The 24749-nt window shown below is 43.5% G+C and overlaps 1 protein-coding gene across 2 annotated transcripts; it reads left to right on the top strand.

Annotated features, from left to right (window-relative positions):
* Positions 1 to 2430: 2430 nt before the first annotated feature.
* LOC119295110 (BTB/POZ domain-containing protein NPY4-like) lies at positions 2431 to 8865 on the top strand. 2 transcript variants are annotated; one of them, XM_037573444.1, is made up of 5 exons: positions 2431 to 2612; positions 3869 to 4344; positions 6125 to 6194; positions 6768 to 7952; positions 8040 to 8865. In XM_037573444.1, exons 2-5 carry the CDS (start codon positions 4283 to 4285, stop codon positions 8625 to 8627), a joined length of 1905 nt encoding a protein of 634 aa, XP_037429341.1. In that variant the 5' UTR covers positions 2431 to 2612; positions 3869 to 4282; the 3' UTR covers positions 8628 to 8865. The 2 variants fall into 2 exon arrangements, with proteins under 2 accessions (XP_037429341.1, XP_037429342.1); XM_037573445.1 differs by lacking the exon at positions 2431 to 2612 and adding an exon at positions 2846 to 3145.
* Positions 8866 to 24749: the final 15884 nt, after the last annotated feature.

The raw sequence follows: 24749 nt of genomic DNA, 5'->3' as shown, positions 1-24749 counted from the left end.
GTAATCTATGCATAGGGGTTGATGCACGTTCTCCTCTTTTGTTTCTCCAGTAGAAATCTTGGGGCACTCTTTGAGGTTCTTTGTGTTGGATTGAATATTATGAATCTGTATTTGCTTTGGTGTTATTTTAGTATGAACTCGTGATAGATCGATCGGAAAGAATAACTTGGTGTTATTTTAGTACGAACTCTTGATAGATCAATCGGAAAGAATAACTTGGTGTTATTGTAGTACGAACTCTTGGATAGATCGATCGGAAAGAATAGCTACAAACAATTTCTTCTTATGTTCTCCGCTAGATAAGAACTTTGGAGTGATTCTTCATCGCACTTTGAGGGATGGTTATATGATCCAATTAGATTAGCATTGTTGAGATATTGCACTAGCGAAAGTATGGACCCTAGGCCTTGTTTTCAAGCATTGCAATACCGTTTGTGCTCACTTTTATCGTTCGCTACCTTGCTATTTTTATTTATTTAGATTATAAAAATATATTTCTACCATCCATATTACATTTCTATCACCATCTCTTCGCCGAATTAGTGCACCTATACAATTTGCCATTGTATTTGGTGTGTTGGGGACACAAGAGATTTCTTGTATTTGGTTGCAGGGTTGTTTGAGAGAGACCATCATCCTACGTCTCCCACGGATTGATAAACCTTAGGTCATCCATTTGAGGGAGAATTGCTACTGTCCTACAAAACTCTGCGCTTGGAGGCCCAACACGAGTCTACAAGAATAAAGTTGTGTAATAGACATCAGACATCTATATGGTAGATACTACACACAACCATATGCAATAGAAACGGCGAGGAGGCGGTGACGGCAACGACAACAACAAAGAGAATAATAACAACAAGGGCAATATTGCCAATCCCAATGACAGTGCCGACGAACCGGACAACAACCTCGGTCCCGAGGACATTGACATCCCAAACGAGCCTCTTAACAACCCCAACCACGACGCATTGAGGTAAGGTTGGTCCGCACGTCCAACAAGATAACAAACGAGAAGTGAAGACTTCAGGAAGAGCAAGAGTACCTGGGCAACCACTGGAATGAGCTCTTCCAAGCCTAGGAAGTGCTCAAGGCCAAGTTGAAACAGATGACGAACAATAAAGCGCCACCTAGCTAATACAAGAATCTGATGAAAGACCTCGATGCCACCGCCAACGGAAATGCAACATCCAAGCACCAGTGGGCCAAATTGCACAAGCATGCTGAAAACCGACGTCCCCCCTAAAGGCCGAAGGAATGGTACAAGCATGCACGCCCCCAAGGTGTCAGACCGACGATGCAATAGAAATGCCCCATCCGTTGGCATGGGCAGTTCAAAGCAGACGCCCTCCCCCGCCCGAGGTCCCAGCTCCTCGGACCATCTACCAGACCAAGAAGCGCCTGCACCCGCCCGCTGAGCAAGCATGTCGGCTGGCTTGGCTGGCCAAATACCACGATTAGCGAGACTGCACCAAGTACGGGGATGTGGGCAGTTCTAATGTGCGCTACGCCATCACCCCGTACCCGAGGTGCAGCCCACCCGGGGTGCTTCACAGATGAAATCATCAAACATAAATTCCCACCAGACTTCAAAATTTGTCAATGTCCAAAAAATACGACGGGTCGACTGACCCCTCAGTCTGGATCGAGGATTCCTTATGAGCGTGCTTGGTTTTCATCCCGGAGAAAAAGTGCTAGGCCTAAACTGTGCAACACTCCCCATACACAAAATGAGACCACACATATTCTAAAGAAAACGAGACTGCAGAAAAGAATCCACCAAAACTAAAAGGACAAGCAGAAGAAAAAAAACACTGGATTATAAACACGCAGTTATGTGGAACCAGTGGAGAAAGGGAGGGGCCAGCAATATAGCTGGCCAAATGGGTCGTTCTTTTCGGGCCGGCCCGTGAGCACGCGCGGCACGGCCCGCCTTGGGCCAGGCACGACACGGTCTAAACGGGCCGGGCCCGGCACGCGGCACGCCCTCGGCCGTGCCTGGGCCTGGAGGCTGGGCACGCGGGCCGGCACGACACGGCCCGATTACGTTTTTTATTTTTTTATACATCTATATATGGCCCAATATATAAAAATAGGCTAAAAAACGCTCAATGCGGCAAATAACAGGCTGAAAATATGCGGCCCACCGTGCTAAACGGGCCAACGTGCCGGCCCGTTTACTAACTGGGCCGTGCCTGAGCCTGGGGGCGCAGCACGCGGGCCGGCACGGCACGGCCCGTATAGTAATCGTGCCCTGGTGGGCCATGCCGGGCCAGGCACGATTATGGTGGGCCGGGCCGTGCCGGGCCGGGCCGGCCCGTTTGGCCAGGTATGGCCAGCAAGAGAACATTTAGAGGGGGCAGAACAGTCCATTCGCATAGCCCATGAACTAGGCTTTGCCACCCCACCCCGGCACCCCCACCAGTTTTTCTCAAGATAAAAAACCAAATCCATTAGCCCTGCGGTAGAGCAGCAGCAGAAGCAGGCACCACCAAGCTCAGCTCGCTCCGCAAGAAAGACACTCTCACCAGCGGCGGCCGGGCGGCGGATCGACGCCAAGAAACATAAGCGTTGTGCTTGATCGCATCCACCCAACTCACAACTGCTGTAAGGTAATTAAGCCCCTACCAGTTCTTCTCTTCCCCCTTCCAACAAGGCTTGGGTTTTCTCTCCCTATCGTGGTTGAGCAAGCTCAACGACGCTGCGCATTTTTTTTCCGTCCGATTATGAGATGAAATGGTGTATTATTGAGAGGTTTATTTCTACGTTACTCCGACAATAAGTTGGAGGAGTGTATCCAGTAGTGGTGGTGGTTCGGTAGGAATGTTTCTTGGTGTTGGTTTGGTCGTTTCCCCTGTCCTAAAAAGCTGCCTTTTCTTCTGCGCTTTTCTGTTGGTTTCTGCCAACCAAGGCCTTTCTTTCCTCCCATCACTGGTTCCCTCCCCTCCACCTCCGTCTGATGAGAAGCAGAGGAAGAGGCGGCGTATCCTCCTCCTCGCTGGGTCTCCTGGGTCCACTGTCTAGGGCCTTCGAGATCGGACGGAGCCTTCCTCTTCCCCTCTCCGCCGCCAGGGCAGGCGTCTCCTTCCGCAGCTCCGCGCAACAAACATCTTCGTCGCCCTCCGCTGATTCATTTCTTTTGCTGGTGACGGATCCCTAACTCGTTTCGATTGAGTTTTTTCATGCCGGCGATCTAATCCCAACGCTTAGTCTGTCCCCAATACACCCATTTTTTCTTTCGCGGATTTGTTTGCAGTTTATTTTCTAAAAGATTTTTCTAAGGGTTCTGTTGATCATCCTTTCCCTTTGTTAGGCACTACTGAACTGAACTTGCGTGCTTTGTTAACTGATGAAAGTAAATCACAAATTTATTCCTTTTTTTTCTGTAGCACGAGATAGGGTGTACTTTTTGTTGAGATATGTGCCATTATTTGTCAATCCCGGTATTACAGTTTTTGTGGTCTTTTTTGTACAAGAAAGTTCATAATCCTATCTTCCATTTTCCTAATTTTGGATTTATTATATGGTCTTTCCTCCTTGGCCAAAATTTACCTAGAAAAATCAGAATGTGTCAACTTCTCTATGCGCATTTCGATCTTGTTGCCAACCGAGAGGGGAAGCAACCCCTCCAAACCAGTGGTCTACGGATTGCAATTCTATAATCACTGTTTGACTGCCTACATGTGCCACACCCTTAAATTATTCTCATCTTGCAACCTGTCTTTGCCATTCATGTTGCTTGCTTGTGATTTTAACCAAGATAAGATTCCTCCCCTCACTGGTGCTTGTTCCCATGGTCTCCCAACATTGCATCACCGATTATTCCCGCTGTCCCCTCACCTCAAGATGCTGCCCTTGTGCTCTGCAGGTGCTGCCCCTTACTCTCCCTGTGCGATCCAGCTTGGACGAGGAGGAGTCCTTGTTGCCGTTGTGCTCTCCCGGACCCAGATCTTGATGCAACTGCCGCCTAGTTTACTCATCTAGAGGGAGGTCTGCTTGGGCTCCTGACCTGATTTGATTTGGTGGGGGCTCTGCCGCGGTTCAAAGGGGGACAGTTGGGCGTGGATCTTTATCACCAGTTGTTGGTGTTGTCCTTTCACATCGCAGTGGCCACCGGTTTGGTACTTTGTTGATGGGTCAAGTGTTGTGGGTTTGTTGAGGCGTTTCTTCTTGGCTCCCATTCGGTGGTGACTGGTGAGGTGAGCACGAAGGGGAAAGTAGAAGAGCTAAAGAGAACGCAAAAAGGGGAGGAGATTTGCAGGCTGTTTTTCGGTGTGGCACAATGAAGCATATGAAGCTTGGGTCCAAGCCGGATGTCTTCCAGACAGAGGGCAGCAATATCAGGTTAGTTAATTCGTCTCTGTTCTTGCTCAGAGTTTCTTCAGATTCTGTTAACATTTCTACTTTATCTAGCGCTTGGTCTGGATATCGTTGTTCTTCTTTTACTCCAGTTTAGTACCAGTCCTGTTGGATGATGGCAAGTAATTTTGTGGCTGAAATTCTGAGATCTGTTCCTTGAGAGATTTGGCTTTTGTATATGCATCTTCGTTCTGCAATTTTGCCAGAATCGAGGGGATCTTCTTTTGGTTGTTTCTTGAAATAAATTCCAAATAAATGAAGTCGCTAAAGGCGGCCAATCATACTGGTTACTGGTCATATGCGATCAGCAATTAATTAGCCCTGTGGTGGGGAATACTGGCCTTGATCTGTAGTTTCCTGGGCTCCATTTCTTAAACAGGAAGAAAAGGATGTGAGCATGCTCCATCGGTGCCATTTCTTTGATTTCAGTTACTAGTATGAGTTTGGGAATCTGCACAAAACGTCCAATCATTCTGAAGTATTGACATTACTGCTACAAATTTACATTATGAAACCTTTTATACTTGGATAAAACTACCTAGTACATATCTATATAATATGTACAGCTATTATATTTGTGTCATGTTTAGCAACTAAATTTGAGAAGATTCACCATACAGATTGGATTGCTTTCTCATTATAACAATGTTCACAAAATTGGTTGCCTAGCATGCCTCCTAACTGTGATGCATCGTATCTTGACATTCGGATGGCTAACTATCCAACTGATGTTCTTTATAGGTTAATTTTTCCTTGATTCCTGCTAGTGGCGTATGTTCTTAAGCTCCTCGGTACTTTGAGGGCATGTGCAGATTTAATGATTGCAATGCTTTTCTTAGTTTGTTTAGTGTTCATTTTTTTATAAGCCAGCTAGTTATTGACCTTGTGGTCCATCGTGTAGATTGAATTCTTGGAGCTCAATTAAGTTTTCTTTGCCTTGCTATGTCCAATTTATTTAATCATTGGTCCTGCGCCTGTTCAATTAGTTATATTACTTGTCATACACAATGCTACTAGATGTGAAGTTGCTTTCCGCACCTTTCTCCAGCGTTGCTTGTGGTACTTTGCTTAGGTAAATGGTCTGTCACTCGCTGCCTTACTTTTAGCTGATTTAGTGGGTTGAGATTTTGTTTCATTTTTCATATGAGCTCTCCATTATTTGTTTTTTGTGGATTATGTGAGTTTATTACTTTGCCATCTGTGTGAGCTGTAACCAATTGTTTGTGTGCAACATATGTGACGATCTTTTCGAGAATTATTGTGGGCCCACTTTTATGAACTGTGCCGTTTCCACATGGTGTGTGATCCGGTAATCTGCCAATATCCTCACAATTGTCACCTTTGTCATTCTCTTGTAATGATGTGCGAGACGTGAATGTTTGTGTCCTGACTGATATACTGTTCATTGAATAATGACATGTCATCACTACCATCTGCCCCTTGTATAATTAATGCCTGGGTAATATGCTAGTTGCATAGTACAGCTATGACATATGTACATACACATAAAAACACAGGAGCAAGAAGGTAGTGGGAAAATGTAAAAACGGGCATATATTGATATATGCGGCCTGGAATTCTTTCATTACTGCTTTTAGGTCTGTTGTGGTTATGTAAAGACCATCAATTCCAATGTTGCACCTGTTTTATTTGAAAATTGACCTGTATTTTTTTTTTTTTGCATCTCATCAGTTTCTATATTATGCTTTGCCTCTATTTATACTAAATAGCTTTGATGCTAATGTTATGTTAACATGCTTTTCAGGTTTGTTGCAACAGAGCTGGCAACAGACATCGTTATCTCCATAGGGGATGTCAAGTTTTACCTTCACAAGGTATAAACTTCTTATCTAATTGGCTATTAAGCGTGAACTAATTGCTAAGCCTCTTTCCTAGAGCTGTTAAAGAATTATTTTACCAGAATTGCTACAGATTTATATGACTAGCCTTTGGTTTAGAACACCTGATTATTAGGTACACTAAGGTTGATAAGATGACCCCTTTTTGTTCTTTATGCTTTATCAATCGGAGCATTACATCCTTTGTTATTTGTGACTGCACATACACTCCTCGATTAAGCACAACATTTCAGAACTTGGTGGGTCTTCTACATTGCATAGTTCTATCATTTACATATGATTGTTTCAACCTAGAAATTGCCTAATGGCAAAAGAAAAAAAAGGAAAAATGGAAGTGCTTTCAAGCTTTGGAAGTGTCAGCTGTCTATGTTTAGCAATTACTCCTTCCATATGCTTTTGTATTGTAAATTTGCAACTGAAGGAACTTTTTATACATGTCCTTTATGCAGTATAATAGAGTAGAACTTAATAAGTTAGCATCTGTTTTTTTCCTAGTGCAGCTTTACTTTATTATATCTAAAATCATTGAGCTGTGCACATTATTTGCAGTTCCCTCTTTTGTCAAAGAGTTCACGGTTGCAAAGATTAGTAGCTTCAAGTAATGAGGAAAGCAACGATGAAGTGAATATATCTGACATTCCTGGTGGTGCTTCTGCATTTGAAATTTGTGCCAAGTTTTGCTACGGCATGATTGTAACGCTCAATGCATATAATGTTCTTGCTGCTCGTTGCGCAGCTGAGTACCTAGAAATGTTTGAGACCATTGACAAAGGAAATCTTATCTACAAAATTGACGTGTTCTTGACATCGAGCATTTTTCGCACCTGGAAAGACTCAATCATAGTTCTGCAAAGTACAAAGTCGTTGCTGCCATGGTCTGAGAACTTGAAGGTAATCAACCACTGCATTGATTCTATTGCATCGAAGGCGTCAATTGATCCGTCAGAGGTTGAGTGGTCATACACCTACAACAGAAAAAAGCTCCAATCTGAGAATGGTGTTGATTCTCATTGGAATGGAGTCAGGATGCAACAGATGGTCCCTAAGGACTGGTGGGTTGATGACCTTTCTGAACTTGAAATGGATTTGTACAAGCGCGTGCTCCTAACAATCAAGGCAAAGGGAAGAACACCTGCTGTAGTTATTGGAGAAGCACTAAGAGTCTATGCATTCCGACGGCTGTTTGGTTCCCTTGAAGATGCTGTGAGCAATGGAATTGATTGCACAAAACGTCGTGCAGTTCTCGAAAGCATTGTATTTCTTCTGCCCACTGAAAAAGGTTCAGTATCATGTGGTTTTCTTCTCAAGTTACTAAATGCTGCATGCTTGCTGGAATCTGGAGAGTCTTATCGTGATAACTTGGTAAAGAGAACAGGCACCCAACTAGATGGTGCTTCAGTTGCAGACCTTCTTATACCAGCAACCAGTGGTGAAAACGGCGTGTATAATGTCGATCTGATCATGGCAATAGTAGAGCAGTTCATGTCACATCATAGTGATAATGGTAAAATGACTTTTCAAGATGATGATGAAATTGTGGAAGTTGAGAAGTTTGCTTCTGTTTCCAGCACGTCAAAGCTGGCAGTTGCAAAGCTGATTGATGAATATCTTGGTGAGATTGCTAAAGACCCTAACCTGCCTGTTCTGAAGTTCATTGCACTTGCTGAAATGGTGTCTGCCTCGTCCCGACAAATGCATGACGAACTATACCATGCCATCGACATGTATCTAAAGGTAATATTTTTCACATAAATCTCCTGTTTCCAGTTAGTATGTCTGCTGTTGGGAGTTTGGAACTTACACTCAATTCCATGCTTACAGGAGCACCCCAGCCTATCAAAGAGCGAAAAGAAGAGATTATGTGGATTGATGGACTGCAAGAAGCTGTCCCAGGAGGCCTGCATGCACGCGGTGCAGAATGAACGGCTTCCTCTGCGTGTGGTTGTGCAAGTTCTCTTCTTTGAGCAAGTCCGAGCATCAGCCGCTTCTGCCAGGAGTGACTCTGGAGCCGACCTTTCATCCGCTGTTCACTCGCTTCTTCCCAGAGAGAACGGCAACTCGTACGGCAGCTCAAGGTCAGCCGCCACAACAACAACCGAAGAGGAAGGTAGTGGAGTCCCGACATCCAGCGACATCAATTCTTTCAGGTCGATGAGGCTCGCCAACAACTGCGGTGGCAGCGAGAGGAGCAGCGCAAGCAGCGACATTAACAAGAACGGCGAAGACAAGAGCATCACCACCGGCAAGGCGAAAGTGATGCTGATGCCGAAGATGCTAAGCAAGCTCTGGTCTGGGAAGACGCACGTTGGCGAGAACAGCAGCTCGGACACGTCGGAGAGCCCCGGGTCCGCCAACCCGGAGGAGGTGAAGTCGACGCCGTCGAGGAACACGAGGAATTCAACATCCTAGTCGCTGGTGCTAACAGTATCATAGCACACGTAGTTTTTCACTGTCCTTGCTTTAATTTTTTTGCTTTATTACTGACTGCCCTGTCGCCGATGATGTTTTTGTAGCATTTTATGCTAGTAACTGGTGTAGCCCGTAGAGCTCTGGTCATTGGTGTTCAGGAACACATTTCACGAGATAAAAACTGTAATTGTTTTTTGTTTTCGGTGGCAATATATAAAAGGAGGCCTTTTTTGGAGGAGGCAGAGTGGCAGAGTAGAGAAAATCCATGTAGTATTTTAGAGTCCTCTGTCAAAGATTCAGTTTATACATACTGCCTGGCAACTGTGAATTATCTGTTGATGAAGCCATCGGAATTTAGGTGGAACATTGGTTACTTTTGTTTATCTGAAGGTGAAAATCTAAGCATTCACATCGCTTCGGATTGTTCTTTTGTGACTCGCCCTCTCAGCTCTGTGTGCGGGATGAAGAAAAGCAAAGTTTTAAGACACTGCAGACTTTGCAAGCTGCACACTATCGTCCGCCGGGAGAAAGCTCCAGACTGTATCAGACTGGAAAAAACAAAGCATCAGACTGCAAATCTGTACCTTCATGCAATGATAAAATAGCTAAGAGGTGAGTAAGAAAAAGTCAGGAAGCTGAGAATTAACAATACTGCAGAATGTGGTCAACAATTTTTTTATGCCACCCATTGGATTGGATTGGATTGGTCATTTTAACACAAACGGTAGGAGAGAATGCAAAAAGCAAGTGTAAGAAGGATGCAGAGTATCTCAAGCCAGCTCAAATGAGCTCGGGTGAACAGTAAAATTGGAATAAAAAAAAATCTGACAAACATTGACAAAAGTTCAAGTGCTTGCAAATATTTGTCATAGAATCACATTTCTAGAAGGCATGGCAAGAAAACAAAATCGATACCCTGAAAATGCTACTTTCAAAAGCATTTTGGAGTATTGATTTTGTTTTTTACCACGCCTTACAGGAATGTGATTCCATGAGGAATTTCTGCAAGCACTTAAAACTTTTGTCAATGTTTGTCACCAAAAAAATGCAGATTTTTTTATTTTACTGTTCACCAGTCCGGAGCAGCAGGACACTTTCGCTGTAAGAATATCTACAACCAGACCCTAAACATCCGGGTGGACAGCCCGCCCTGACCAAGAAACGCCACCCAAACAGCACAAATACTATGTGTCGCTCATTATGAGCATTAAGTCTCCGATCGCTCACTAGCATAGGGCATGGGCCAGCTCATTAGCGAGCGAACATTTTTAAACCGTGAATTTTTCTTGTATTCATGAACAAAAAATCGCAAAAAAAATCCAAATTTCAGGACGTTTTTCAAATTCATATTTTTTATTAGTTGAAAATGAAACAACTCGAAAAAATTGGCTGCCCTCGCTTTCACTCGTTGGAGGATACTCGTTGTGGCCCTGGCCCATATAGCACCTGCCGACCTAAGAAACGCAACGCTTTTTCTCGCCTGTTGTGTGTGATATACAGTAGTCCAACCGGAAAACCTAAAGCCATCTATACACCCGGGCTCTCCGACACCCCCTCGACCCATATGTGGGGCGGATTGGGGGACGCCCAGACGTGTCTACCACGTCTGATAGACAGGCGAGACTCACACCAAAATCCATCGATTCGTTGAGGGGATCGCCGATTTGGTGATACCAGATTCATGTCGCCGCTCCAGCGAGAGCCTTTCGAGGGGCCAAATTCGACTATCTAAATTGGACAACAAGGGCAAACCCTAGCCGCACCCATTTTCCTCTTTTCCTCCTGATCCGCGTCGCCACTGCTTCCCCCGTACGCCGGGTAAAGATCTCACGTGAGAAACGCAAAACCGAGGAATGTCATGCTCGCAAGCCTTGTGGAGAAGGGCGAGTCAAAGGAGGATGCGAAGAAGAAGGCGTCGAGCATGAAGGTTGAGAACTTGAGCCTGACGGATTTGGCATGGAGGAAGTGAATGCGGAGTTCCACCTTGCCCAAGCCGACGAGGTGGAGACGAAGCACCTCGCAAAAGGGGAGTTGTTGGAGGCGGAGCAAGCGGGCTACCCTAAGCGGCTCTTCATGAATGAGGACGAGGAAGAGGAGACACCGGAGACTCACATTGCCTCCAATGATCACGAGGCCGACAACTCCGACAATGGGACATTGACATCTCCTCGTATGAGAAGTAGGAACTGTATTTCTCATTTAATCTTTGTATGAAGTACCTATGATGAAATCTAGGTTGCATGTAGTTGAATGAAATTGAGGGTTAAAAACTGGAACGCGTGGTTGTGGACACAGACAAATGAGGGGGAGGACTGCTCTTGTCCTCATCCCCGGAGATATAGGGATTAGATTTGTGCATTGTGATTGTAGATGTTCAAAAAGCATATATATCCGCAGACGCATCCGAACATTGTCTAGGTGTCCATGCAGCCATGCCCATCACCTTTCCCGTGTATGTTGAGTCATGCATATGATTGGTTGGCATAAAAATAAAGAAAATAATATAAATATAAACAAAGGGAGAAATTGGTCTAGGGTGGGTCAAATCATAGGTGGTGGGCTCGCCGAATGCCCTTATATGCTCCCTAGATATGCTGGTTTTCGGATAATTCAGTCATATAAGAACAACTTGAGGGGTCTGGTTGAATGACATTATTTTCCTCCCATCCGACTAGTGATCGGATCATCTGCATTTGACTTGGATTTAAGGGGTCTGGGTGTAAATGCTTTAAGATGATCGCCTCTTGTTCTCCTTTCCCTCTATAGTTGTCACCGCAGCTGTGTCACACTGCGAAGGTGCGGCCGTGCAACGAGGCAGCTATTGGATTATAGATGGGCTTAGACCCATATGATGGGAGAGTTGAAGTTCTTTCTCGGGTTCGAAATCAAGCAAAGAAGAGAAGGCACCTTCATCAACCAATCCAAATACACTCAAGACAAGCTCAAGAGATTCAAGCTAAGTGATGTCAACCCGTCTTCCACTCCAATGCCCGTCAAATGCCAACTTGACATAGATCCCAATGGTAAAGCGGTGGATCAAAAGGTATATCGCTCCATGATTGGCTCCTTGATTTACCTTTGTGCATCTAGACCGGATACCATGTTGAGTGTGGGAATTTGTGCACGGTTTCAAGCCGCACCTAAGGGAAGCCACTATGTGGCGGTCAAGCGAATCTTTCGATATTTGGCTCATACCCCAAACTTTGGCTTATGGTTCCCAAGAGGAGAAAACTTCAACCTTTTGGGCTATTCAGACTTAGATTGGGCGGGAGACAGAGTGGATAGGAAGTCCACCTGCGGAGGGTGCCAATTTCTTGGTTGCTCTTTGGTGAGTTGGTCTTCTAAGAAGCAAAGTTGTGTGTCTCTCTCGTCCACCGAAGCGGAGTATGTGGCTACCGGTAGTTGTTGTGCTCAACTTCTATGGATGAGGCAAACTTTGAAGGATTATGGTGTCATTTGTGATGAAGTGCCTCTTTAGTGTGACAATGAAAGTGCCATCAAGATCTCTCTCAACCCGGTGCAACACTTCAAGGCGAAGCATATTGAGATTCGTTATCACTTCATCCGGGATCACATTAGGCGAGGGGAGATCAAGCTCAAGTACGTCAACACTCATGATAACCTTGCAAATATTTTCACGAAGCCCTTGGATGAAGCAAGATTTCGCGAGTTAAGGCATGAGCTAAATATCATTTATTCGAGCAATGTAGCTTGAACCCGTGCACACCCCACCATACTCATCTTGATATCTTGTTTAGGTGCAGGCATGGACATAGGGGGAGTGTTCTTCTCTCAATGAACTTTCCCTCCCCCCATTATGCAAAAATTGATCAACTCTTTCACATTAGCCATTTTTGATGAAACTTGTGCTTCAAAGACGAGTTTTGGTCATGGTCCCAAGGATAATTCTTCGCGGTGCCATACCAATTGACTCAAACATAGGTGGCTTCGGCCACCCCCCTCTCCTCTAGAGAGGTTTTGGTTAGTGCTTGTTCCTTGTTGTCTTTTTGCCTTCTTGTTGAGCCGTGTTTGTGTTTGAGTTGCCTCGTGGATGTGTGCGTTTGCGTGTCCGGTCGCTTGAAGGTTCTTGTGCAAAGGCCATGTTTTCTCTGTTTTGTCTAAACGTGCACTTTCTTGGGTCTACGGTACTACCGTGACAAGCCATGGTACTACCGCAGGAGATGAGCACGGCACTACCGCTACCAACATGTTAGTAATTTTTTACTGCTGCTGGAAGAGCGGTACTACCGCCCCGCATGTGGTACTTCTGCACGGGCGGTACTACCGCGATGACCCGCAGTACTACCACGCCGTCGCGAGCGGGTGGTGGTCAAGTGCGGGCAGGGGAGTTCCAACTCCCCCATACCCATTCAATCCAGTTTCCCAACTTCGTCTCTCTCTCTCTCTCTCTCTCTCTCTCTCTCTCTCTCTCTCTCTCTCTCTCTCTCCTGCCCAAGAACAGTGCTGGAGGACCTCGCCGGATCTCCATCTTCGGCCGCTCTCCTCGCTTTCCGACCGGTGGGATCGATCCCCACCTCGCCCTCTTGCCATGGAACAAGGTTTCTTCCTGAATCCCTATCTCTTTGCCTCGTTTTTTTGCTTCTAGGTTTTTGGGGAGATGCATGTTGTTCTTGAGATTTTAGGCCAAATCTTTGCAAGATAAGGATGTAGGAGAGTAGTAGTGTAGTAGAGATGCTATTTGGTATGTTGCCACATGGTATTTTTGATCAACCGTAGTACCGATCCAAAGTTGCGGATGTGCCTAGATCCGGTTCATGCCGGATTTGATTCCAAGAGGTACTACCGCACCTCCGTGTGGTACTACCGCTCTAGCCGCATCCACCTCGTGCGGTACTACCGCTCCTCTGGAGAGGTACTACCGCTCGGGGCGCGGAAGTAAAATTTTACTTCCGCTCCAGGCGCGGTACTACCATACCATCCCAACGCGGTACTACCGCGGCTAGAGTAGAAGTAAACTTTTACTTCCGCTTAGTGGTGAGGTACTACCGTTGACTCTGAAGCTACCTTGTTGCAACTACTCAATCTTATGTCTACTTGTTTCGTTTGTCTTGGTTGTGGTCTTTGCATTGATCCTTCTCGTTTCTCTCGTGTGTTCTTGTGTTGTGTGACATAGGTGGTGGCTCCAATGTCCGTCGCTCGAACCCAAGCCGCAACACGAGCTCCAAGCGTCTGCGCAATCAATAAGCACCGGGGGGGCTCCAATGCCCAACCTTGCAGTGTCAAGAAGACCGCCAACAGGTACAAGGAGCCAGTTCTTGGCATGGATGAGATGCCTCTCTATGAGTTCATGATTCGAAGGAGGATCAATCCGTATGTGAACCCTCGTGAGAATGTCAAAGGGAATGAGTTGTTCTGGACCAAGTAGCAGAATCTCATTTACATTGATGTGATCAAGTCCAAGAACAACCTCTATGTTTCGATGCAGTGGATTGATATGAATCATCTGAGGAAGGACCGGAACTACTTTGGTGAGGCACTGGACCTGGTGGAGCATTTTGGCATTGAAGACTTCATCACATTCCACATGGACTTTGACCAGGAGCTCGTGGCACAGTTCTTTGCCTTCGTTCACTTCCACACTGATGGGGAGCAGACTATGTCTTGGATGACCAATGGGAAGAAGCTATCTGCTACCTGGAAGGAATTCATGACGCTGCTTAATGTCCGTGATGAGGGGCCTGATGTGCCCGTTGGCGCCCGCCCTCACGGCAACGCCGATTCAGCCAACAAGTACAAGCTTATGTCGTTTCTTGTGGAGAAGAAGCTACCCAATGGCACTCAGTCTTGGGTACTCAACCCCTTCCTCGATGTCATGCACAGAATCTTCTACAACACTCTCTTTCCACGCGTCGATGACAAAGATAAGGTGCATGCTTATCTCATGGATATGATGCTTCTATGTGAGGAGGCGCATCAGCATGCCGCCCAGCCTCTGGACAATTCTCATATCATGTGGAATGAGCTTAGGTTTGCGGTATACAATCACAAAGTTCCCATCTATGGTCCTTACCTGCACCATCTGATCTCGAAGACTTGGGACAAGATGTTTCCAGAGGAAGACTTTTCTGCTCCTAACTGGATTCACCACGAGCCTATCAAGATGCGTCAGAAGAACAAGTGGGCCAATACCACTACCAGGGTTGTGGCTGAGGCTGCTAGGATGAATGTGGATGAGGACGAGGTTGAGGAGGAGGAGGAGGCCGAGGAAAGTTCTGTTGGGTATGCTCCTCCATCTATTGAGCCCTCTTGGGCTAAGAAGCTGAAGGCAAAGATGAAGACCCTATTCTGTATGCAAGCCAAGGGGAAGTATGATACGTCTCCAACGTATCTATAATATTTGATTGTTCCATGCTATTATATTATCTGTTTTGGATGTTTATGGGCTTTACTCTACACTTTTATATCATTCTTAGGACTAACCTACTAACCGGAGGCCCAACACGAATTGCTGTTTTTTGCCTATTTCAGTGTTTCGAAGGAAAGGAATATCAAACAGAGTCCAAACGGAATGAAACCTTCGGGGGCGATCTTTTTGGAACAAATGCAATCCAGGAGACTTGGGTGGACGTCAAGAAGCGATCGAGGCGGCCACGAGGGTGCCCGGCGCGCCCAGTAAGGTTGGGCACACCCCCCACCCTCGTGGGCCCCTCGAGCATCCACCGACCTACTTCTTCCTCCTATATATATCCACGGACCCTGAAAACATCCAGGAGTACCACGAAAAACTATTTCCACCACCGCAACCTTCTGTATCCGCGAGATCCCATCTTGGAGCCTTTGTCGGCGCTCCACCGGAGGGGGAGTCGACCATGGAGGGCCTCTCCATCACCACCAAGGCCTCTCTGATGAGTTGTGAGTAGTTTACCACAGACATTCGGGTCCATAGTTATTAGCTAGATGGCTTCTTCTCTCTCTTTGAATCTCAATACAAAGTTCTCCTTCCTCTTCTTGGAGATCTATTCGATGTAACTCTTTTTGCGGTGTGTTTGTCAAGATCCGATGAATTGTGGGTTTATGATCAAGTTTATCTATGAGAAATATTTGAATCTCCTCTGAATTCTTTTATGTATGATTGGTTATCTTTGCAAGTCTCTTCGAATTATCAGTTTGGTTTGGCCTACTAGATTGATCTTTCTTGCTATGGGAGAAGTGCTTAGCTTTGGGTTCAATCTTGCGGTGTCCTTACCCAGTGATAGCAGGGGCAGCAAGGCACGTATTGTATTGTTGTCATCGAGGATAAAAAGATGGGGTTTATATCATATTGCATGAGTTTATCCCTCTACATCATGCCATCTTCCTTAATGCGTTACTCTATTTTTATGAACTTAATACTCTAGATGCAGGCAGGAGTCGGTCGATGTGTGGAGTAATAGTTGTGGACGTGATGCCTATATACATGATCATTCCTAGGTATTCTCATAACTATGCACTTTTCTATCAATTGCTCGACAACAATTTGTTCACCCACCATAATACTTATGCTATCTTGAGAGAAGCCACTAGTAAAACCTATGGCCCCCGGGTCTATCTTTTATCATATAAGTTTTCCATCTACTTTTATTTGCATCTTTTACTTTCCCATATATATCATAAAAATACCAAAAATATTTATCTTATCATATTATCTCTATCAGATCTCACTTTCGCAAGTTTCCGTGAAGGGATTGACAACCCCTTTATCGCGTTGGTTGCGAGGTTCTTGTTTGTTTGTGTAGGTGCGTGGGACTTGGGAGGAGCCTCCTACTAGATTGATACCCTGGTTCTCAAAACTGAGGGAAATACTTACGTTACTTTGCTACATCACCCTTTCCTCTTCAAGGGAAAAACCAACACATGCTCAAGAGGTAGCAAGAAGGATTTCTGGCGCCGTTGCCGGGGAGGTCTCCACTCAAGTCAAGAGGTACCAAGTACCCATCACAAACTCATCTCCCTCGCATTACATTATTTTCCATTTGCCTCTCGTTTTCCTCTCCCCCACTTCACCTTTGCCGTTTTATTCGCCCTCTCTTTCCCGTTCTCCTCTCTCTTTCGATTGCCTTTTTGTGTGCTTGTGTGTTGGATTGCTTGTCACGATGGCGCAAGATAATACTAAATTGTGTGACTTTTCCAATACCAATAATAATGATTTCCTTAGCATTCCGATTGCTCCTCTTAATGATTTTGCAACTTGTGGAATCAATGCTGCTTTGTTGAATCTTGTTATGAAAGATCAATTCTCTGACCTTCCTAGTGAAGATGCCGCTACTCATCTAAACAATTTTGTTGATTTGTGTGATATGCAAAAGAAGAAAGATACGGATAATGATATTGTTAAATTGAAGTTATTTCCGTTTTCACTTAGAGATCATGCTAAAACTTGGTTTTCGTCTTTGCCTAAAAATAGTATTGATTCTTGGAATAAGTGCAAAGATGCTTTTATCTCTAAGTATTTTCCTCCCGCTAAGATCATCTCTCTTAGAAACAATATTATGAATTTTAAACAACTTGATCATGAGCATGTTGCCCAATCTTGGGAAAGAATGAAATTAATGATTCACAATTGCCCTATTCATGGTTTGAATTTATGGATGATCGTACAGAACTTTTATGCCGGATTGAATTTTGCTTCTAGAAACCTTTTAGATTCGGCCGCGGGAGGCACTTTTATGGAAATCACTTTAGGAGAAGCTACAAAACTCCTTGATAATATTATTGTTAATTATTCTCAATGGAACACCGAAAGATCGACTAGTAAAAAAGTTCATGCTATAGAAGAAATTAATGTTTTGAGTGGAAAGATGGATGAACTTATGAAATTGTTTTCTTCTAAGAGTGCCACTATTGATCCTAATGATATGCCTTTGTCTACTTTGATTGAGAATAATAATGAATCTATGGATGTGAATTTTGTTGGTAGGAATAATTTTGGTAACAACGCGTATAGAGGAAACTTTAATCCTAGGCCGTTCCCTAGTAATTCCTATTATAATTATGGTAATTCCTACAACAACTCTTATGGAAATTTTAAGAAGATGCCCTCTGATTTTAAGAATAGTGTTAAAGAATTTATGAATTCTCAAAAGAATTTCAATGCTTTGCTTGAAGAAAAATTGTTTAAAGTTGATGAATTTGCTAGGAACATTGATAGACTTTCTCTTGATGTTGATTCTTTGAAACTTAGATCTATTCCTCCTAAGCATGATATCAATGAGTCTCTCAAAGCTATGAGAATTTCCATTGATGAGTGCAAAGAAAGAACCGCTAGGTTGCATGCTAAGAAATATTGCTTTGTTAGAGCGTGTTCTTCTAGTTTTCATGAAAATAATGATGAAGATCTAAAAGTTATTGATGTGTCCCCTATTAAATATTTGTTTTGCAATATGAATCTTGATAATGATGGGACTGGAAGTGAATCAACTTTAGTTAAAAAGCGTTCCAATGATTTGGAGTATTTTGATCTTGATGCTAAAATTGGTAAAAGTGGGATTGGAGAGATTAAAACTTTATATAGTAATGAACCCACTACTTTGGATTTCAAGGAATTTAATTATGATAATTGTTCTTTAATAGATTGTATTTCCTTGTTGCAATCCGTGTTGAATTCTCCTCATGCTTATAGCCAAAATAAAGCTTTTTACTAAACATATCGTTGATGCTTTGATGCAATCTTATGAGGAAAAACTTAATTTGGAAGTTTCTATACCTAGAAAACTTTATGATGAGTGGGAACTTACAATAAAAATTAAAATTAAAGATCATGAATGCTATGCTTTGTGTGATTTGGGTGCTAGTGTTTCCACGATTCTGAAAACTTTATGTGATGTGCTAGGTTTCCATGAATTTGACGATTGCTCTTTAAATTTGCACCTTGCGGATTCCACCGTTAAGAAACCTATGGGAAAGATCAATGATGTTATTATTGTTGCAAATAGGAATTATGTGCCCGTAGATTTTATTGTTCTTGATATTGATTGCAATCTTTTGTGTCCTATTATTCTTGGTAGGCCTTCCCTTAGAACGATTGGTGCAATTATTGATATGAAGGAAGGAAATATTAGATTCCAATTTCCGTTAAGGAAAGGCATGGAACACTTTCCTAGAAAGAAAATCAAATTACCTTATGAATCTATTATGAGAGCCACTTATTAATTGAATGCCAAAGATGGCAATACTTAGATCTATTCTCGCTTTTATGCCTAGCTAGGGGCGTTAAACGATAGCGCTTGTTGGGAGGCAACCCAATTTTATTTTTGTTCCTGTTTAGTAATAAATATCTCATCTAGCTTCTGTTGAGATGTGTTTTTATGTTTTAATTAGTGTTTGTGCCAAGTAGAACCTATAGGATAACTTATGGTGATAGTTAATTTGATTCTGTTGAAAAACAGAAACTTTGCGCGCACGAGAAAAAAAATCAATAAATCACAGAGACGTGCTTTTGCGTTGATTCTTTTTGCTGTAGGTCAATAGACAAATTACATAGGATGTCCTGTTTTGGTAGGATTTTTAGAGTTCCATAAGTATTCTAAAGTTACAGATTGCTACAGACTGTTCTGTTTTTGACAGATTCTGTTTTTCGTGTGTTTTTTTAGCATCACTACAGACACAAGCGGTCATATACACGCGCATACATTCACCCCTAAGAACGCACACACGCACACCCTACCCCTATGAGCACCTCCGAGAGACTGAGCCGGCATATCATCTTGAGATTTACGAAGTCACCGTAGGCGCCTCGTCGTCGACGGGAACGTCTCCTCCCACTGAAAGCGCATCGCCGGAAATCCTGAAATAAATTTAGGAATAATGCGAGCACCAGGATTTGAACCCTGGTGGGTTGGGGATACCACTGTCCACCAAACCATCTCAACCACAGGTTGGTTCGCCTGTTTTTCGTGTGTTGTTTGCTTATTTTGATGCATCTATGGCTAGTATCGGGGGGTATGAACCATAGAGAAGTTGGAATACAGTAGGTTTAACACCAATATAAATAAAGAATGAGTTCATTACAGTATCTTATGTTGTGATTTTATTTCTTGCACTAACGGAGCTTATGAGATTTCCTGTTGAGTTTTGTGTTGTGAACTTTTCAAGTTTTGGGTAAAGATTTGATGGACTATGGAATAAATGGTGGAAAAAGCCTAAGCTTGGGGATGCCCATGGCACCCCAAGATATTCAAGTACAACCAAAAGCCTAAGTTTGGGGATTCCCTGGAAGGCATCCCGTCTTTCGTCTTCGTCTATCGGTAACTTTAATTGGAGCTATATTTTTATTTACCACATGATATGTGTTTTGCTTGGAGCGTCTTGTATGATATGAGTCTTTGTTTTTCAATTTAACACAATCATCCTTGCTGTACACACCTTTTGGGAGAGACCCACATGATTTAGAATTTATTAGAATACTCTATGTGCTTCACTTATATCTTTTGAGCTAGATAGTTTTGCTCTATCTGCTTCACTTATATTTTCTAGAGCACAGCGGTGGCTTTATTTTGAAGAAATTGTTGATCTCTCATGCTTCACTTATATTATTTTAAGAGTCTTTTAGAACAGCATGGTATTTGCTATGGTTATAAATTTGGTCCTAGAATGATGAGCATCCAAGTTGGGTATAATAAAAACTATCATAGAGAGTGCATTAAAAAATATGATCAATTTGATGCTTGATAATTGTTTTGAGATATAAAGGTGGTAATGTTAGAGTCATGCTAATTGGGTAATTATGAAATTGAGAAATACTTGTGTTGAAGTTGGCAAGTCCCGTAGCATGCACGTATGGTAAAAGTTATGTGACAAATTTGTTGCATGGGATGCTCTTTTAATTGCTTTCCTTATGAGTAGAGGTCGGTATCGCGCGATGGTTAACTCCTACCAACCCTTCCCCTAGGAGCATGCATAGTAGTACTTTGCTTCGAGGGCAAGTAGACTTTGCAATAAGTATATGAGTTCTTTATGACTAATGTGAGTCCATGGATATACGCACACTTACCCTTCCACTTTGCTAGCCTCTATTATGCCACGCAACCTTCGCCGGTATCATGCACCCATTATTTACCTTCCTCAAAACAGCCACCATATCTACCTATTATGGCATTTCCATAGCCATTCGGAGATATATTTCCATGCAACTTTCCGCCGTTCCATTTAACATGCTCCATCATTGCCATATTGCTCTTTGCATGATCATGTAGTTGACATCTTATTTGTGGCAAGGCCACCTTCATAATTTTTCATACATGTCACTCTTGATTCATTGCATATCCCGGTACACCGCCGGAGGCATTCACATAGAGTCATATTTTGTTCTAAGTATTGAGTCGTAATTCTTGAGTTGTAAATCAATAAAAGTGTGATGATATTCATTATTAGATCATTGTCCCAAGTGAGGAAAGGATGATGGAGACTATGATTCCCCCACAAGTCGGGATGAGACTTCAGACTTTATAAAAATAAAAGAGGCCAAAGAAGCCCTACATAAAAAGAGGCCAAAGAAGCCCACCAAATAAAAAATGAGAGAAAAAGAGAGAAGGGACAATGCTACTATCTCTTTTTCCACACTTGTACTTCAAAGTAGCACCATGATCTTCATGATAGAGAGACTCTTATGTTGTCACTTTCATATACTAGTGGGAAATTTTCATTATAGAATTTGGCTTGTATATTCCAATGATGGGCTTCCTCAAAACGCCCTAGGTCTTCGTGAGCAAGAAAGTTGGATGCACACCCACTTAGTTTCTTTTGTCGAGCTTTCATATATTTATAGCTCTAGTGCATCCGTTGCATGGCAATCCCTACTCACTCACACTGATATCTATTAATGGGCATCTCCATAGCCCGTTGATACGCCTAGTTTATGTGAGACTATCTTCTCCCTTTTTTGTCCTCACGACCACCACCATATACCACATATAGTGCTATGTCCATGGCTTGCACTCATGTATTGCATAAGAGTTGAAAAAGCTGAAGTGCGTTAAAAAGTACGAACCAATTGCTTGGCTGAAACCGGGGTTGTGCATGATGGGAGTATTTTGTGTGATAAAGATGAAGCATGGCCTAACTATATGATTTTGTAGGGATAAGCTTTCTTTGGCTATGCTATTTTGATAGGATATGATTATTTGTTAGTATGCTTCAAAGTATTACTATTTTTATGTTTTATAAGCTTTTATCTTGAATCATTTGGATCTGAACAATCACAACACAGAAAATTACATTGAGAATTATGCTAGGTAGCATTCCACATCAAAAATTCCGTTTTTATCATTTACCTACTCGAGTACGAGCAAGAATTAAGCTTGGAGATGCTTGATACGTCTCCAACATATCTATAATTTTTTATTGTTCCATGCTATTATATTACCTGTTTTGGATGTTTATGGGATTTACTCTACACTTTTATATCATTTTTGGGACTAACCTACTAACCGGAGGCCCAACCCGAATTGCTTTTTTTTTGCCTATTTCAGTGTTTCGAAGGAAAGGAATATCAAACGGAGTCCAAACGGAATGAAACCTTTGGGAGCGATCTTTTTGGAACGAACGCAATCCAGGATACTTGGAGTGGACGTCAAGAAGCGATCGAGGCGGCCACGAGGGTGCCCGACACGCCCGGTAAGGGTGGGCGCGCCGCCCACCCTCATGGGCCCCTCAAGCATCCACCGACCTACTTCTTCCTCCTATATATATCCATGGACCCGAAAACATCCAGGAGCACCACGAAAAACTATTTCCACCACCGCAACCTTCTATATCCGTGAGATCCCATCTTGGAGCCTTCGCCGGTGCTCCGCCGGAGGGGGAGTCGACCATGGAGGGCTTCTCCATCACCACCAAGGCCTCTCCGATGAGTTGTGACTAGTTTACCACAAACCTTCGAGTCCATAGTTATTAGCTAGATGGCTTCTTCTCTCTCTTTGAATCTCAATACAAAGTTCTCCTTCCTCTTCTTACAGATCTATTCGATGTAACTCTTTTTGCAGTGTGTTTGTCGAGATCCGATGAATTGTGGGTTTATGATCAAGTTTATCTATGCGAAATATTTGGATCTCGTCTGAATTCTTTTATGTATGATTGGTTATCTTTGCAAGTCTCTTCGAATTATCAGTTTGGTTTGGCCTACTAGATTGATCTTTCTTGCCATGGGAGAAGTGCTTAGCTTTGGGTTCAATCTTGCGGTGTCCTTTCCCAGTGATAGCAGGGGCAGCAAGGCACATATTGTATTGTTGCCATCGAGGATAAAAAGATGGGGTTTATACCATATTGCATGAGTTTATCCCTCTACATCATGTCATCTTCCTTAATGCGTTACTCTATTCTTATGAACTTAATACTCTAGATGCAGGCAGGAGTCGGTCGATGTGTGGAGTAATAGTAGTAGACGCAGAATCATTCAGTCTACTTGTTGCGGACGTGATGCCTATATACATGATCATTCCTAGATATTCTCATAACTATGCACTTTTCTATCAATTGCTCGACAGCAATTTGTTCACCCACCGTAATACTTATGCTATCTTGAGATAAGCCACTAGTGGAACCTATGGCCCCGGGTCTATCTTTTATCATATAAGTTTTCCATCTACTTTTATTTGCATCTTTTACTTTCCAATCTATATCATAAAAACACCAAAAATATTTATATTATCATATTATCTCTATCAGATCTCACTTCTGCAAGTTTTCGTGAAGGGATTGACAACCCCTTTATCGCGTTGGTTGCGAGGTTCTTGTTTGTTTGTGTAGGTGCGTGGGAGTTGGGAGGAGCCTCCTACTAGATTGATACCCTGGTTCTCAAAACTGAGGGAAATACTTATGCTACTTTGCTGCATCGCCCTTTCCTCTTCAAGGGAAAAACCAACGCATGCTCAAGAGGTAGCACAGTACAGGACCCATGTTGCTTCCAAGGAGAGTCGCCGGTGCGACAAGAGGATCTTGAGGACTTTCGGCGAGAATGTGGAGAGCGGGTCAGAGGTGAACATCACTCCAGAGGTTGAATGGATAGCCAAGAAGGGCTATTAGTGGAACTAGTCAGAGGAGGAGACCATCCCAGCTGCTGAGTCCGATGAGGAGCGTGCTGAGTGATATCTGCAGAGGATGCTACCACCTGTGTCGTAGGTGTCCTCTCTGCCTTTTTGGTGTCTCGATGCCAAAGCGGAGAGAGCGTAGGATTTTCGTTCTTGTGTGTTCGTGTCTCTTTGTTTTCGTTTAGTTGGTCCTTCATTTGTGTTGCTTTGGTTTGGTTTGGTTTGTGCTAGTGATACCTGGTACCCTATCATATGGTGTAAGACATATGCACTCTAGCTTATCTTATTGTCTTTCATGCTTAATAGTTCGTGAGCCTATGCTATCTTGTGCCCTTTACTTTATACTCATATAATTGCCTTGCCTCCATGCTTAGTGTTGGTTATGCCTCGTCTATAAAATATAGGGGGGATGTTGATCCTAGTATGTGTGTCGTGCGGTCCAAAGCATTTATATAGAGTGCACACATCTAGGGGGAGCCTGCCTATCTTTTGTAGATGGTGGGTTTGCTTATATTCATTTATGTACTCTTATGTGCAAATCCCGTATTGTCATCATTCCACCAAAAAGGGGGAGATTGTAAGGGCTTATTGCACCTCATGTGGTTTTGGTGATTGATGACAATGCTTTTGCGGACTAATCATGTGCATTGAGCATTTCAGATATCTCATGTTTAGGCACAAGATGATTCGTTGCCCCTCGGAGTCAAGTGAAGACGGAGTTTTCTCTACGTTTCTTTTCGGTGGATTTGAGTCGTAGGAAAGTCGTACTATTAAGAGGGGGTCCGCTTTGGAAAGGTTTGGGTGGAATCATCACGTACACGTCCATTACTTTGCACCACCTTTCCTTTGCCTCTTTGGAGCAACCATCATTTACCCGTGTCTGTAAAATGAAGGACTCCTAGCGTTTTTGTGCTATGGCATGCGGTAGTACTGCTCAAGGGAGCAGTAGTACCGCAGAGGCCCACGGTAGTACCGGCCAGGGACGCGGTAGTACCGCAAACACTTGTGGTAGTACCTCTCCCCGGGCGTGGTAGTACCATGACCTCGGGCCCAGCACAGCACCACGAGCGCAAGTAGGGGCGGTTGTAATTTTTTACAT

Source organism: Triticum dicoccoides, chromosome 4B, assembly GCF_002162155.2.
Source record: "Triticum dicoccoides isolate Atlit2015 ecotype Zavitan chromosome 4B, WEW_v2.0, whole genome shotgun sequence".
NCBI lineage: Eukaryota > Viridiplantae > Streptophyta > Magnoliopsida > Poales > Poaceae > Triticum > Triticum dicoccoides.
The sequence above is the reverse complement of the archived record's forward strand: the minus strand, read 5'-3'. Positions and strand labels throughout refer to the sequence as shown.